Source organism: Notechis scutatus, chromosome 2 (assembly GCF_049901735.1).
Source record: "Notechis scutatus isolate UNSWTSFEM ecotype Mainland chromosome 2, rNotScu1.2, whole genome shotgun sequence".
NCBI classification, from domain to species: domain Eukaryota; kingdom Metazoa; phylum Chordata; class Lepidosauria; order Squamata; family Elapidae; genus Notechis; species Notechis scutatus.
In genome coordinates this window covers 208,942,981-208,959,121 of record NC_142010.1, presented here as the reverse complement: position 1 = coordinate 208,959,121, position 16,141 = coordinate 208,942,981, and the positions used below count along the sequence as shown (strand labels likewise).

The 16,141-nt window shown below is 38.1% G+C and overlaps 1 protein-coding gene across 1 annotated transcript; it reads right to left on the bottom strand.

The window, feature by feature from the left end:
* Positions 1-3,921: 3,921 nt before the first annotated feature.
* On the bottom strand, positions 3,922-13,768 carry NXNL2 (nucleoredoxin like 2). The gene is made up of 2 exons (XM_026674178.2): positions 13,191-13,768; positions 3,922-4,537 (listed from the first exon to the last, which is right to left on the bottom strand). The coding sequence occupies exons 1-2, from the start codon at positions 13,490-13,492 to the stop codon at positions 4,369-4,371; spliced, it is 471 nt and encodes a 156-aa protein (XP_026529963.1). The 5' UTR covers positions 13,493-13,768; the 3' UTR covers positions 3,922-4,368.
* Between the last annotated feature and the right edge of the window lie 2,373 nt (positions 13,769-16,141).

Sequence of the window (16,141 nt, the reverse complement as noted above, 5' to 3'; positions counted from 1 at the left end):
AATCAAACATGCCACCTGAATAGCTGGAGCAGCCGGAGAATGAAGACACGCTTCCACTCTTTCCTCACATGGCAAGTAAAGTGAAGCAAAGACATTCTATTAGCATTCTACTACAAGACTGCTTACCAAACAAGGGAGTAAATCTCTTGATTAAAGGCAGTTGATTGCAGCCTGTTTAACAGGCAGCTCTGACCCATGATCTTTTGATGGAATCCACTGTCTGATCTCCCGTTCTTGTGTGATATTTAAGTGGTTTTTTATATGAAAATCTGATCTTTGGCCTAGATGACAGTCCTGATCTGGCTCTTCGAATTTTGGACTGGATTTTGATTATTCTTCTGTGTATTGCCACTAAAAGCAAAACCACTCAGACAAGCTTCTCTTTTCAGAGACTGTTTTGGTTTGTATTCCTAGTCTGCTGTTATCTCCCTGATCTTGAATAAACTGTTAATTTCCATAATAACTCTCTCTCTCTCTGTGAATTTGAAACCAGAAGCAAGACAGATATACTAGTATCTGTGGTGTAAGCAAGGCTGAAGGGGAAGGGGAAGTAAAGAGACATTCCAGCTTAAGAATCTGTTCGGGAGAGAAAATGTCTGGAGTCCTATCCCTAGGTCTCTATCTGCCATTTCCCAAGGGAAGACGGATGATCTGGCTAGATTTTTGTAATAAAGGTGAACAATAATTAAATATCTACTTGAGTCTGTCCACCAGATTTTCTGGTGCTTGCATCTGGCAATACCAGAGTCTTAGTTTCATGTTAATTAGGAATATTAAAGATTCTATCAGTCACTTGGAAAATTGTATAATTAATCACATGTTGAATTTTGCAAATTCTGTAAAACTAAACTACCTTGCATTTTTAGCATTCCAATATAGTCATGCAAATATTTAGCATTACATTGTTTTTACTGCTCTGGCTTCCTGTTGTACACTCATTTATTTTTCTTTATCATTATTTTGTTTGGTGTACAATTAGTAAAAACAGAAAACCCCTAGTTAACCTTGGCTGATCTCAAAAAACTAAATAGAGCTGGATTTAAATATGAGACCATCAGGATTTTAGCTAGTATAGAAATTAAAACACACAGAGGTAGCTAAATCTCAGAAGAAAGCAATTGCAAACTGCTCCAAGAGTGTGGCTAAAGAAAGTACATAGATGTGGGCTTGTCTCAAAGGAAACATTATTATCTCAGATACTGTAAGGTTATCTATAATGATATGTGAGAAAGACCTTAGGAGACTCGGCAGAGATGCTGCCAAGGGAATGGTCATATAAGCCTAGCCTGCAGCTGGATAGTGGATGGGGCAAGAGGCTCAGATGAAAGTTTCTCTAGTTTTTTGGGCTGCAAAGGAGGCCGGGGGTGGGTGGGTGGGAGCATTGTATTGTCAGATTTGCAAAATTCTTTTAATGTAGCTTTATAATAAATTAGAACTAGTTCATCTGGCTGTGATCTGGTTTATTCTTCAAGGTTGATAGTATCACAGGCAGGTCAAGAAATCTATGGGATCTTTCATGTTATTTTTGCGATAACAAAATTTTTATTTATTTATTTAGTCAATCATGCATTTGATAATATATATATATAAGTAAAAACATGATTATTAATACATGACATAGGTACGAATAAAAGGGACCATTAAGACAGGGACAGTAGGCATGTTGGTGCGCTTATGCATGCACCTTAAAGACCTCTTAGGAATGGGATGAGGTCAACAGTAGACAGTTAAAGGTTGAGGTTAAAGTGTTTGAGGTTAGTGGAAGAAACCAGTCAGGTAGAATATTCTAGGCATTGACCACACTTTTGCTGAAGTCGTATTTCCTGCCATCGAGTTTAGTGCGGTTTACCCTGAGTTTTTATCTATTGTGTGCTCATGCATTGAGGTTGAAGCTGAAATAGTCATTGATGGGTAGGACATTTTAATGGATAATTTTATGTACTATGCTTAAGTCAAACCAAAAACAGCATAATTCTAAGTTATCTAAGCCTAAAATTTCAAATCTGGAGGCATAGGTTATTCTGTTGCGAGTAGAGGAGTGCAGAACTCTTCTCATAGAGTATTTCTGGACTCTCTCAATTGTATTAATGCCCAATATGCAGTGTGGGTTCCAGACAGATGAGCTGTATTCAAGAACTGGTCTAGCAAATGTTTTGTATGCTCCAGTTAGTAGTACAATATTACTGGAGAAAAATCTTCACAGGATTAGGTTAACAACTGTTAATGACTTTTTGGCAATGTTGTTACAGCGGGCTCTAGCACTTAGATCATCAGAGATGAGAATTCCAAGGTCCTTGACAGAGTGAGGGTTGTCCACAAGGTCTTGTCCATCCAGCTTGTATTTTATTTTCTGATTTTTCTTGTCAATATGTAAGACAGAGCATTTGTTTGTTGAGATTTGAAATTGCCACTTGTTTGACCATTCTGACACATAGTCAAAGTCTTTTTGAAATATAGCAGCATTGTCTGTGGTGTTGAATAGTTTTACACCATCCGCGAAAAGAATGCAATTGCTTTTAACATGATCACAAAGGTCATTTATGTAAAGTATAATGATCAGTTTATTAGACATTGATCAGCTGCACAGAATTTATAAAATTACTTTTAGGAGTCAAATAAAAGCTTTAGATTTTTCTCTTTTCTTTTTGGGTTGTTCAGTAGTCCCTGATGCTGTGTGGCACAGTTTTTGAAACCAAGAGGCATTTAAAAGTAGTTGATTGTTTAAAGATTGACAAAAGAAAAAAAAAAGCAAATATTTCACCCTAGTAGGGCATTTTTTTATGAGCCAAAGCAACCCTTATCTAGGGGCTGATAATTACCATCTAACAAGATCCTTCTTCATTAGTTGCGTAGTTTTATTGCTTTTAAAGAATGCTTAAACATATTAGTTTTACTTCAGGTCTATAGCATTTCAAGAAAATTAACAACCCTTAGGCATGCATTTCTATATTTTATTTATTTAAGGATTTTATTCAGTCACCTTGAATGCCTTTAATCAGCAACAACATGAGAGATATGAATTTTACAAGAGAAGTATTACTATCAATGTAACCTCCCAAAATTGCTATGAGAGTGAGGGACCTGTTATATAGCCATCTTTATGCAAGGTACACAACTTAGTTTGTGAAGGTTAATTGCTTGCTGTTTTTCCAAGCCAGTTGAACCTGCACATCTCTAGTCTGAATGGTGTGCTTTCCAGGTGTAGTTTGTAAAGCAATCGTATAAAGGAGATATGAGCAATATGTGAACTGGGTTTACATGAACAACCAAGAACACACAGCACTGTGTGAGTCTCTGAATGTTTCAAAGGTTTCCCATTCCTGCCCGTTAAATATACTGGAAACAAACTTCTATATGTTTCTAGCTTTTTTTCCCAGTAAAAGTCTAAATTCTACAGATGAAAAAAAAAGGGCTAAATTTGCACTTTGTTGTGATACCCTTACCTTGTAACCTATCGTTGTCCCAGACCATCCCAACTACAAGTGAAAAGCAAGCAAATCCAACTTTTCCACATTAATCAAGGTTACCTAAAAGCTACCATTTACTTGAATTTCATCAATAATACATCAGTGCAGCCTTCCTCAATCTGGTCAAAGATCACTCAGCCTTGAAGAGATAAACCAATCCAATAAATATAAAACAGTGTTTCTCATGCAGGCTGAGAAATTCTGGAACTTGATATCCATACATTTTCAAGTGGCCAATGTTGAGAAACGCTGATATAGACAGTTTGGTGAAGAGCCTTCGATCCCAGTTGGTAAAAGGAATGAAAATCTTGCAAGTAGAACAATGCAGCTGATTTTATGATCAAGAGTAGTTGTACCCCAAACATTAAGCTTTAGCAAGTAACAACATTAGACAAAAAGTTTTCAATTGTTTGTTGCACAAAAAGCAAAGACAGTTAAATTATAAATTTATTAAAACTATTTTTTTTATTATACCAGTATATACATTTTAAATCTACATGCAAAAAGACTGCATTTTTTGAGAATTATATTTTCTTTATAAATTTTTTGTCTTTGCGAAGATAATGTGCTTGCATAGATTTAAGATAGCACTCTTTTAAAGAGCTAAATATAGACATATTAAATAAATTAGCAATTTAATCAAATTATCAATCTGATAACCAATTATCAATCAAATTTATCAATTCAATAGTAAGACTACTTTTGTCTCTTCTATGTAATAAAAATATAAATAGCGACAATATAAACTATGAAAGACTCATATATGACTAATTATTCCAGCCATGTAGGATTCAAAATTAAGCAAGTCAACATTAAAAAAGGAGAATGTAATTTCTCCTCTAAGTCTAATTGCAGATAGCAAAGATATTATTTTGTTTAAGTCTGAAAATACTATTTTGGTTCAGGTACAAAAATTCTGAAAGATATCAGCCCCCTCAAGCCAGTTCTGGAAACAGTTGAGCCCTCTCTCACGAATCTGCTTTCTCCCTTTATCAGTAATAACTTCTCCAGTTTGTTTAACAATCACCAGTTTGGGAATGGCTGTTATGTTGTATTTCTTCTTCAATTCACTGTAAAAAGAAAAGAGAGGGAAAAATTGGCATTACTATGTGCATATAAGTAAATGAACAACCAGGGCTGTCTCCATTTGTAACTGTGACATTTGTCTATAACTGATTTTGAAACCATAATCAAGCCACCTGAGTTCTTAATGATTAGGAAGATGTTAGTTTCTTCAAAAACTACCTTTGTTTCTCCAAATATGTCTTGAAAAGTTGTACACAAATGATTCATTTTTTAATTTTATCAGTACAAAGCAGAATGTTTCAGACTTGCCAGGATTTTCCTGTGCATACTTGAGACAATGAATTTTGTATTTAAATTGAAGAAAAAAAATTCTATTGACTCTGCCCAATGCAAATTCGTTACATGAAATACTGTGTGGTAGATCTGTGAATAACTACTCCATTGTTCACTAAAGTTTACAGCTGTTTATTTGCAGTGAACTATTGGTTCTATTCAGCATATCTAACCAGTTTGGAGGCAGTTCTAGCATAAAATTATCTTAGTTTTCAAGTTAATGTCCCACTGTCAAAAGATTAAATATTTGCAACTGTACTTTCAAACTTACCATGAATATTTCCCGGAAAGGAAAAAAAAATGAGAATAACCTTCTCAGTCTCCAGCCTGAAATATTACTGAAATTCTGCAAGGAGATTTTAATTAATTAATTTATAAAAGTTACTGGCTGCCCATCTTATCACAGGACACCTCTGGATGGCTTACAATCAAAAATATATTTATACAGCATATTAAAACATAAATAAATTCAAACCATGCATTCAAATCTAATGACACAGGGTAGGGTAGGGTTAATCAGCTGTTAATCAACCCCCTCCATTGTGCTGTTCCACCATTGGGGTCCCAAGCCAACTGGAAAAGCCAGGTCTTGAGGCCCTTAGGAAAGGATAGGAGTGTTGGGACCAAACTCCCATGACGTTCCAGAGGACACGAGCAACAGCAGAGAAGGCCCTCCTTCTGGACCCCGCCACCTGGAATAATGAAGCTGACTCCACCCACAACATGCCTCTTCTGCTGGCAAAAGTGGGAAGGGCCAATCTGAGTGGGGTGTGACAGTTCCTCAAGTAGCCTTAATCATGTTAATATATGCAAGGAGATTTAAGAATATTTCTGAGCTATAAGAGAAAACATCTAAAAGCCCATGATTGCCATGAAGACCTGCAAGATAAGTTAGCTTATAAATTGCAAAAAAATAATAATGATATTGAAATTACAAAAAGGAAATGTATTAATGGATGATGCGGCTATAAAAAAAAGCATTTTTAATCAACCTGATGATCCAATTATTCATACAGAATCAAGGTAAGTGGAATTCTGCTTTATTTATGTGCAGAAGCAAAGGGGGCCCCTCTGCTGACTGTTTCAGTAAACTTCAGCAAAAAGGAAGAGGAGCCCAAGAGTCAGGTTTATGTTTTAGCTTTTTTTCTTTTCGCACAAAGAAACACAAGGTTATAGTCACACTCATTGGTTATTTATCATTTCCTGGGCGTACTGATCTCACCCGTGCCCAGATTCTGCCTATAGCTATAAGCTAAATGTCAGCTATTTCTCAGTAATGGGCCCACTTGCAATATTTCTTAGAACTGTTTACCGACCACATCTCTTCATCAACCTAATGCCCCCTCTATATGGTCTAGGGCTTCTGTAGTTTTTTTAGCAATTACCGTGGTTGACTCTTATCTGTGGTTTAGCATCTGCTGGCAAACTTCTGTTTATCTGATCTAGGTTGCTGCTTTCCTCAATCTTTACAAAAAGCTTCTGTTTAACTAGCGCTTAATTCGCTATGCAGTAACTTAAGACATAGTTCTGCCTGAGGTTCTTTTATAAGCTAAAATTTAAGTACATGTCCTTTACTGACCAGGACTTCACTGAACCAACATTAAAGTACCAGCTCTTCATAGAAGACATGCTATTCCATCGGAGAAAATATGTGAATATCTTAAAAAAAAGTCAATTGAGGATTACAGAAGAACAAAGACAAATTATGAACAGACTATAACACAACAGTAAGAAAAGCTTAAAAATACATCAAGAAAGGTGCCTGGATCAGATGGATTGTCAAGTTTGTATTACAGTATGTTTTGAGAATAAACCTTTGCAGCTTCTTCAAAACATGATGAACTCTATTTTACAAGGAGGAAAGATGGCAGAGACTGGGAAAGGGGCTAATGAATATTAATATCTAAAGAAGGACAAGATTTGACTTTAGCAAGATACTACAGACCAATATTGTTACTGAATAATGATTATAAATTGTTTATAAAATATTTAGCTGAAAGACTGAACATAATTTTATAAGAATTTTTTTATGAGGATCAAGTAGGTTTTTACCTAAATGACAATTAAAGGATAATGTTAGAAGTGTATTGGATATTTTAGAATATTTAGAACAACATAATGAAAAACAAGCTGCACTGATTTTTTTTAGATACAGTGAAGGCTTTTGACAAACTGAACTTTTTTGTTTAGAGAATTTTGGAGAAAATGTTATAAAGAGGGGAAATAAATTTATATTTCACAAATAGCATAAATAGCCAAGATTTTTAAAAAGGGAAAAGACAAGGTTACCCATTGTCTCCTCTTCTGTTAATAAAACAAATTTTAAAATTAAGAAAAGGTAAAATTGTTTGATATTATTATGACAAATGAGAATTGGATGTTATTTTTAGACATGGAATGGAAGTTTAAAAAGGCATATTAACATGGGATAAAGTACAATTGTCATTGTTGGGGAGAATTTCTGTGATTTAAAATGAAAGTTTCACCTAGAAAGTTATTTTTATTTCAGATAATACCTGTTTTAACAACTGATGTACGCTTTAAAAATGTCAGGATATATCTAAATTTGTATGGCAGGGAAACACCATACAAGGTATTTCATTAGGTATAATGTATTTGAAGATGCAAAGGAAAGAGGAGGATTGGGTCTACCAGATTTGAAATTATATTTTGCTATCTACTCTTTAACTTGTAGTATAAAGCTCTTGGAGTTAGGACACAATCTGAGCTTTGGGTGGCATGGATATCTATAGTATGACAAAGCTAAGGTTAATGTCTTAACTTAAAAAACAAACAAACTAAGATCATGGTATCCGGTGCCATCACTTCTGGCAAATAGAAAGGGAAGAAATGGAAGCACTGACAGATTTTATTTACTTGCATTCTAAATCACTGGCAACTGTAGCCATGAAATTAAAAGACACTTGCTTCTTGGGAGGAGAGCTATGGCAAACCTAGACAGCAAATTAAAAAGCAGAGCCATCACCTTGCCAACAAAACTCTACAGAATTAAAGCTATGGTTTTCCCAGTAGTAATGTATGGCTATGGGTCATAAGACAGCTGAATGCCAAAGAGCTGATGCTTTCAAATTGCGGTGTTGGAGAAGACGTTTGAGAGAGCTTGGACTGTAAGGCTAGTCAATCAGTCAGTCCTAAAGGAAATCAACTCTGACTGTTCTTTGGAAGCACAGATACCGAAGCTGAAGCTCAAATACTTTGGCCGCCAAACGAGAAGATGGGATTCATTGGAAAAGAACCTGTTGGGAAAGATCGAAGGCAAAAGGCGAAAGGAATAGCAGCGGATGAGATGAAGAAATAGTATCATTGATGCAACAAATATGAATTTGGGCAATCTCCAGGAAACAGTGTATGACAAGAGATCCTGACATCCCACCTAGTCCATGGGGTCATGAAGAGTAGGACATGACTTAACAACTGAATAACAAACAATAAAGGTTAATGTAACATTTCAAAAATCATTGTGTCAAGTAGACCATTTTTAGAGTGTGTAATAAATATAAATCTAGCTCATGCCCATAAACACTTTGTGAGTCACAACACAAGAAGAACTTTATAAATGAGAAATGATAAGTAAACATAAATGGTTAAATTATTGTCATGTAATAGAATTTTCTCAAGCAGAATATAAAATAAAATCAAGAGAAGTTTTGATAACAGAAGGATATACTTGTCAATGATTTTCCTATGTACAATTACAGTGGAATTGTGAACGCGTCTGTCTGCGACCAAATCGGGTGACGACAGGGGTGGGATTCAAATTTTTTAACAAATGGTTCTGTGGGCATGGCTTAGTTGGTGGCTGTGGCTTGGTGGGTATGTGACTCGGTGGGCATGGCCAACTCAATGTCACCCACGTTGAGGGGTGCTTCTCCTCGCCTGGCTTCTCGTGACTGTGGGGATGCTGCAACGGTCGTAAATATGAAAAACAGTCATAAATCATTTTTGCAGTGCCATTATAACTTTGAATGATCACTAAATGAACTGTTGTAAGTCAAGGATTACCTGTACAAAAATACAAAAAGTTTCTTTGCTTGTAAAAAGCTGCCCTAAATACCAATCATTAGATTAAAAATACCTGCAAGCTGGAGTTACAAATCAGGCAGGGCGCCAGAGCACCTTGAGGAATGAAAATAGTTAAAATGCAATAACTATCAGCTCATAAAGTGAAACCCTTTAGCAGAGAGGTCATTTAAGCTCTCCAGAAAGAGCACACCCAGGAAAAGCAATCCTTAGAACCATTTGCACCACTTAAAGATACCAGCTGGTCTCACTCACCTCACAAGATATCCTAAGGAAATCATCTAGATTTAAGGAACAGTCACATGCCCCCCCAGAAAGGCAGTTAAAAAAAATCAGTACCAAGCTTGCATCCTGCTCTTGGAAATACACCCCAAAAGGATAGTGCCAGATACCACTAAAGCAGTGAAGGAAGACCTCCTCCCCAGATAGAAAAAGAAACCATGAAGCAGGAAAAAATTCAAACACAATACAAATAATTAAATCACAACACTAGCTATTGCTTGTTAAACCAATTACCAGAACAAATACACATAGGAACTAGTCAGATTTCTCAACCCAGTTTATTTCCAGGAACAGAGATTAACCTTTTTCCTTCCAAACAAAGCCGAATAGGGAAAATTATCCCATCAATAAACACAGGATTAAACATCACCAAGAACAGAATTAAACTTCACCAAAAACCAGTTTTAGACCAAAATTCAGTAAGGGTTTGTAAACTCATGTTTGAATGTCAATCTTTCTACCTAGCCAAGAAGCCTTGCTGAATGTCACTCATCTTGGTTCCTTGTCATTAAAAGCTCCTTTCTGGTTATTCAATTATTTCTTCAAAGTGCTGATTGTTGCATGTAGCTGAAGTATATTCAGGGAAGTATCTCTTCCCAACAGCAGTGTAAAAAGCTTAAAATAACCCTTCCCCTTTAAGAAAGTAAAAAAACAAAAAAACCATCTTCGGAAACAGTAAGTCGAGGCATACTGCCAAGAATGCAATAAGGGTGGAAAAAAACAAAACAAGATTTCTTCTAATTATTGGTTCTCCAAACTGCTTAGAAAGCTAACAAGGGGTTCTGGGTGACGACCAGAATTTTCAGAAAAGTTTTGTTTCTTATCACAAACACATCTTTGGGTGGCGACCAGGCACAGCTGCGGCAATTTTCCCTTCGGTGCCATTTGTGTGTGTGTGTGGGGGGGGGTTTGTCCATGCATGCACAGATGGTCATGCTTCCGGTCATGACCAAATCGGGTTGCAACCGAAGTCCTAGAACGGATTACGGTTGTGACCCGAGGTTCCACTGCATCAGAAAGATTTGCAGTGAGCAAGATGTTATGGTTTTGAACAAAGTTTGAAACAGAATTATATACACACAATAAACATGTTGTTGCCAAAATGTATAACTTTTTGTTGAAATATGAAACAGAAGAAGACCAAGTGAAAGAGTGTATGATAAACCGGACTAAAATATTAGTTACAATATACAAATGGGTCAATGGGAAAATGTGTGACTGAAAGGACTAAAATTTACAGTGTGTTTTCACATTAAAGAGAATTTTGATAAATTGATGTACCATTGGTATTTGTCACCAAAGAAGTTATCTATCTAGAAGAAGAACAGGTTAGAGCAAGGGGGTAGAGTCAAGAGAAGCATCAACATGGACTGATTACATTCCCACAAACCAACCCCTCTTGAATTTCTTTAAACTCTTATCTAGTGCCAAGTTAGTGCTGACCATTAGTGGACCAGATTCTTGTGTATAGGCATGAACAATGAATCATCTTAAACTTAATGTGTAGTCCTGATTTTTCACACCTGGCAATCGAGAATTTATAAAGGCACTTTGAATTTATGATGGAAATGTGAACAATATGAAGAAATGTTTTGTTGTATGTAAAAAAAAACACCTCAAAATCTGTCTTTCTGCAAACAACTTGTTATGCAGTGATGAGATGTGCAGGGGGGAAAGGCAGAACAGAGAAAAACAAAGAGAAAAGGAAGATTGCACCTGAATGGCTTCTGGCTTAGTCCTACCTTACCATTGCCAACACATGGCCTTCAAATTGATGAGCTCTATAGGAAAATTACTTTACAAATCAGAATGACGCTTGGTTCTGGATTTAAAGAAGCCATCAGCCAAATTCATCAGATAGTCAATTGTTCTCTATTTTTAGGCTTATCATTTCTCAGGCAACCTTCATTTTACTATATCCATACTAGTGGGGAAAAGGAAAGTCTGGGTGCTACATTTAAAAGCAACCAAAATAAATATCAGAGTACTATTATAAAGTGATGAGAACTATTAATCTGGTAAATGTGATCCCATGAAGAATGATGCCCACTGCAAAAAAAATGGGGAACTATCCCCCACATCCCCCAGAGAATACAGTATTCCCTGCTGTTCTTTACAATGCCCATTTATTGGCAAATGAACAGTGAACCAAATAAAGGCACTTCGGGTTTGCTCTCCATGCTGTGAAGCTTCAAAATGTATCCCACACTGTAGGAAAATCTGGAGGCTAAAAGGAGCTATTACCTCTGATAAGATTTTGCACAAGGGTAAAATTAATCTTTCTGATTGCAAGTTCTCTGTCGTACCTACCAACAAAATAGCTCTCCACATAGCAGTGTAAAATCTTTGGGCTAATGTTAATGACTTGACTAAATGAGTGTTATATGATTGCCTGAAAGTATTGGATGATTATTGGTTCAAGTGCCTGGGGCATCCTGGCTTCTTTCTTCAGTGCCAATTTTTAATTTTTTTCCCTATTATTTTCTTCCAACAGAAGAGCTGAATCTGAAGAGCAGATAACTAAATTCTGGCTAATGGCCACATATTTTATTCTTTCTCTTCAGCACTGACGCATACTATAGGGAGCCAATATCACAAATGCATGTATAGAATCAGGCATTTAAAAAAATGATAAAATGAGTGCACCACAACAGACTCATTTACTTCTGAATGCTATTCCAGTAGAGACAGAATCATACCCTGATATGGGGTCCTTTTTTTGTTAGAAAACTTTGAAGAGCGCTGAGAGCTGTAGGCTTAGGAAGAGTAAGGAAGTAGTACATGACTAGAAGGGATACAAGAAGAATTGGAATGATGAATAAACACTAGATCAGAACTTGTTAAAACAGCCGTTCAAAATCAATGGAGATTCTCAATCATCCAGGTCATGGTTGTGCTTTTTCAAAAATTAGTTTAGTTGTTGTTTTTAGTTGTTGTTTTTTTTAGTTGTTGTTTTTTATTTGAAAACTTTTCTCTTCATATTCAAGAAGCTTCTTCAATTCTGAAGACACAGTTCTGAAATGAAGAAGCATCTTGGATGATAAGTGAAATGTTCTCAAAGGGAAAAATAAACAAGAAAGTCCAGTTGCTTTTTGGAAAAAGCAACTTTGGAACAGCCATTTGGAATGGAATAGAATAGAATAGAATAGTTGGAAAGGACCTTGAAGGTCTTCTGTGCCTAGGCAGGAAACCCTACACCACTTCAAACAAATGGTTATCCAATCTCTTCTTAAAAACTTCCAGTGTTGGAGCACTCACAACTCCTGGAGGCAAGTTGTTCCACTGATTAATTGTTCTAACTAACTATCTAAGTTGCTTCTCTCCTTGATCTGTTTCCACCCATTGCTTCTTGCTGCTGGGGAATTCTGGGAGAAGTCTGCCAAGGCTTAAAATTGTCAAAGTTGGAGACCCCTGATTTAAAGCACTTTGGCCACAGCTCCCCATAGTCCCTTCATTTGCATCTCATGTGGTTTTAATTGAAGTAAAGGTAGTCCTCAACTAAGACTACAATTGAGCCCAAATTTTCTGTTGTTAAGCAACATTTGTTAACTGAGTTTGGCCCCATTTTACAACCTTTCTTGACACAGTTCTTAAGTGAATCACTGCACCATCACAGTAACAAGATTGTTCAGTAAACCTGGCTTCCCTATTGACTTTGCTTGTCCGAAGGTCATAAAAGGTAATCACATCCAGGGATGCTGTATCCCTCATAAATTAGTTGCTGAGCATCTGAATTTGGATCAACATTCTCAATTATGAGAATGCCGCTAAGGCTCAGAAGTATGAAAAATGGTCATAAATCACCTTTTTTCAATGCTGTTGTAACTTTGAATGGCCACCAAAAGAACTATCGTAAGACGAGGACTACCCGTACTTTTCTTGCTCCTTTCTAACGGACTGTCAAAACATTTAAATTATGGGACTTGTAAACCGAGCCATCTGAAGGGCGCCAAACCGGAGGAGCTGACCGAAAAGTTGCCTGTTCAACTCTAGCAAACGACTGACTGCACCCCACTATAACAACTCTAGCACCCTACTCACTGTTTAAGAGGGTCGTGGAAGGGCAAGGCCAGCCAGCCCGGGTGCATCTTGTACATAAAGCTCGTCATTTCTTCCCGGCTGCGGTCGGACGAGATGAAGACGATCTGGAAAGGGGCCGGATGAGTGACGACATCCACCAATTCGCTGTAGAAATCGCACAGCGTGGGGGTGAAGTCTCTGCAGAGGGAGCACCAGGCGGCCGAAAAGTACAAGCCCACGATTTTGTTCTCCAAAGCTTGCTCGGGGTCCACGAAGCCGCCCTCCAGGTTCACGAGGATCCGCCCGTTGAACAAATCCACCATGCTGAGAGCGGGCGAGCGAGCGAGCGAGCGAACGGCCAGCCGGAGGATACGGGCTACAGGTGCTTTGAGCAGCTACGTAGGAAGGGAAGGAGTCAACTGCAGGACGGGCGGCCCTTGAACTGCTTGCGCCGACCCTTGCAGAACATCTACCGGACAACTTTTCCCCGACGGCGGGAAAAATGGGCGCCGTCCTCTTTTCCGATGCTCTTCCCTCGCAAAAGCGCCCTTGGGAGGCGATTCGAGGCGCGGGGTGAAGTCAGCGAGACGGCTCCTCGCATCCGATCTCTGCCCAGAACCGCCCTGAGAAAATAAAAGCCCTGACGCCTGGAGGGCAGACAACGTAGGCGGGAGAAAGAAAATGGACGTCGGGCTCAGGGAATCCGATGAGCGGGATTAAAGGCTTGCGAATTTGTTTGCCTGAGCTATAAATGGATGTAACGTTTTTAAAAATAGACCCCGAAAGCCAGACTCAGAGGACCTTCGGGAAAGCTCGCACCTTCCCAGTTATATCCCCCCCCAGCCTCGATTGCACCCACGACGGGGCGACTCTGTTGAGAAGACGGAGCGACAAGTGTGACCAAGTTAATGGTTTCCCTTTCAAATCCAAGACCACAACGGTAGGCCAGCACAAGACCGACTCAGGCGCTTAGTCCTGCAAAATGTGGGAAGAAGGAAAGAAGGAAGTTTGTTAGGAAGGGGGCTAAAGTGCACCCTGCTAGAGAACAGGATGCCTTTCTCTTTTCTCCTTATACTTCGCCAGCATCTCCAAGACTCAAGTACAAATACCCCTGTAACTTTCGTAGGAGCCTTCTTCAGTCAGGTACTCTAGTGCAGGGGTCTCCAACCTTAGCAACTTTAAGACTTGTGGACTTCAACTCCCAGAATTCCTTAGCCAGCAAAGCTGGCTGAGGAATTCTGGGAGTTGAAGTCCACAAGTCTTAAAGTTGCTAAGGTTGGAGACCCCTGCTCTAGTGTATTGCCAATACTAAGCATTCTCAATCGGCATAACCACGTTGGATGAGAACCGGGAACAATGGGAAGGACTGGTTAAGAGCTGGCACAGAGCAGTGAAAGTACTTGCAAAAATCATGTGAACCTAGAGGTTTGAGTGGAACAATGCCATCCTCCCTTTCATTTTTGTATTAGTGGAGGAGATTTTTGACTGGAATGAAGTACCTCAGCTTGAACTGGCTTCTCCCTTAGGCACTGCGGTTGTGAGATAACTCTGTTTTGCATCTGTTGCACATCTCAGTGACTGGAAAGTGCTGCCACCACTCCTTCCTTCCCAACCAGTTTGACACTTCCACTTTTGGCTGCCCATTCAGGTGACTACTTCTGGGCTTATAAAGTTATTATGTAAAGGGCAAGCTGCTCCCCATTGCATGTACACAGAGGTAATCTGTCTCGTCAATGACTACTTCAACTTCAACCTCAACAGTACACAAGCACACAACAGATACAAACTCGGTAAACCGCACAAAACTCAATGGCAGGAAATACAGCTTCAGCAACAGAGTGGTCAATGCCTAGAATACTCTACCTGACTTTGCGGTTTCTTCCACTAACCCCAAACACTTTAACCGCAGACTGTCTACTGTTGACCTCACCCCTTTCCTAAGTGGTCTGTAAGGGGTGTGCATAAAGGCACCAACGTGTCTACTGTTGCTGTCTTAATGTTCCCTTTTATTTGTATCTATTTCATGTATTAATAATCATATATGATTATTCAAATCAAATGCATGCTTGACGAAATAAATAAAAAAATTCATAGCCAGAAAGTATATCTATATGGCCAGGTACATACACATTGCCTTAACCAAGTTTTTTGAATAATGAATAATAATAAAAACATTATTCCAATGTTTTTGACTGTAACCCTAGGAAGTCCCATCGATGATGGTCAATAAGGAAATTTTTAAAAGAACAGATGCAGCCACGCACAACCAGCATAATTGTTCAAATCCTTCAATTTCCCAAATAATTTGTAGGTCTTATTAAAGATATGCCTGAAATTTATCCTGATAACTTTTGTCTTACTCTTTCCATCTTACAAGCACTCACTGTAGTCGAAAATGTCAAGTTTTGCTTCGGTTGCACAGCAAGAGCTCCTTTGAGAATGGTACAGATTAGAAGCAGACGCATTCAGGTGGAAGGACTTAACAGATATGGCTTCTTGTTTCTATAGTATAGTCATAGGGAATTCAGCTGGGAATTCTGAGATTGCAGTCCCTGTAGCCAGATGAGAAAAGGCTGAACGATAGTCTGGGAAGAGAAAGATCAGATTTCAAGTCCTCACTTCATCATGAAGATCATGAGTAATTTTAGGCTAGTCATTATCTCTCATCCCATCCTACTACAGACAGTTATTGAGGTTAAAATAAGAGTTGGGTCCCCTGGGAATATACAGTACATATGCATAAGAAAGAAAGAAAATGCACAGCTATAAGAGTCTTCCAAATCTTGTATTTTTCTAACAGTCTGGTAATTATATGCAGTGCAGTTTAATTATGTAGAGTGCAAAGCTAATATCATCTAGGGATTTAGAAAAGAAGGCCCTAGAGAGTAAAAGTTATCTTATTTCTTCTAAAGGAAAACAAAACCAAATCATCGAACATCATTCTAAGAAAAAGTGTGGATTATTGTACTCTG

Coding starts and splice junctions, on each gene's coding strand:
- NXNL2 (XM_026674178.2), bottom strand. CDS start 13,492: ATGGTGGATTTGTTCAACGGGCGGATCCTCGTGAACCTGGAGGGCGGC. Junction 4,538..13,190: donor TTCCACGACCCTCTTAAACA/GTGAGTAGGGTG, acceptor TTCTTTTTACAG/TGAATTGAAGAAGAAATACA.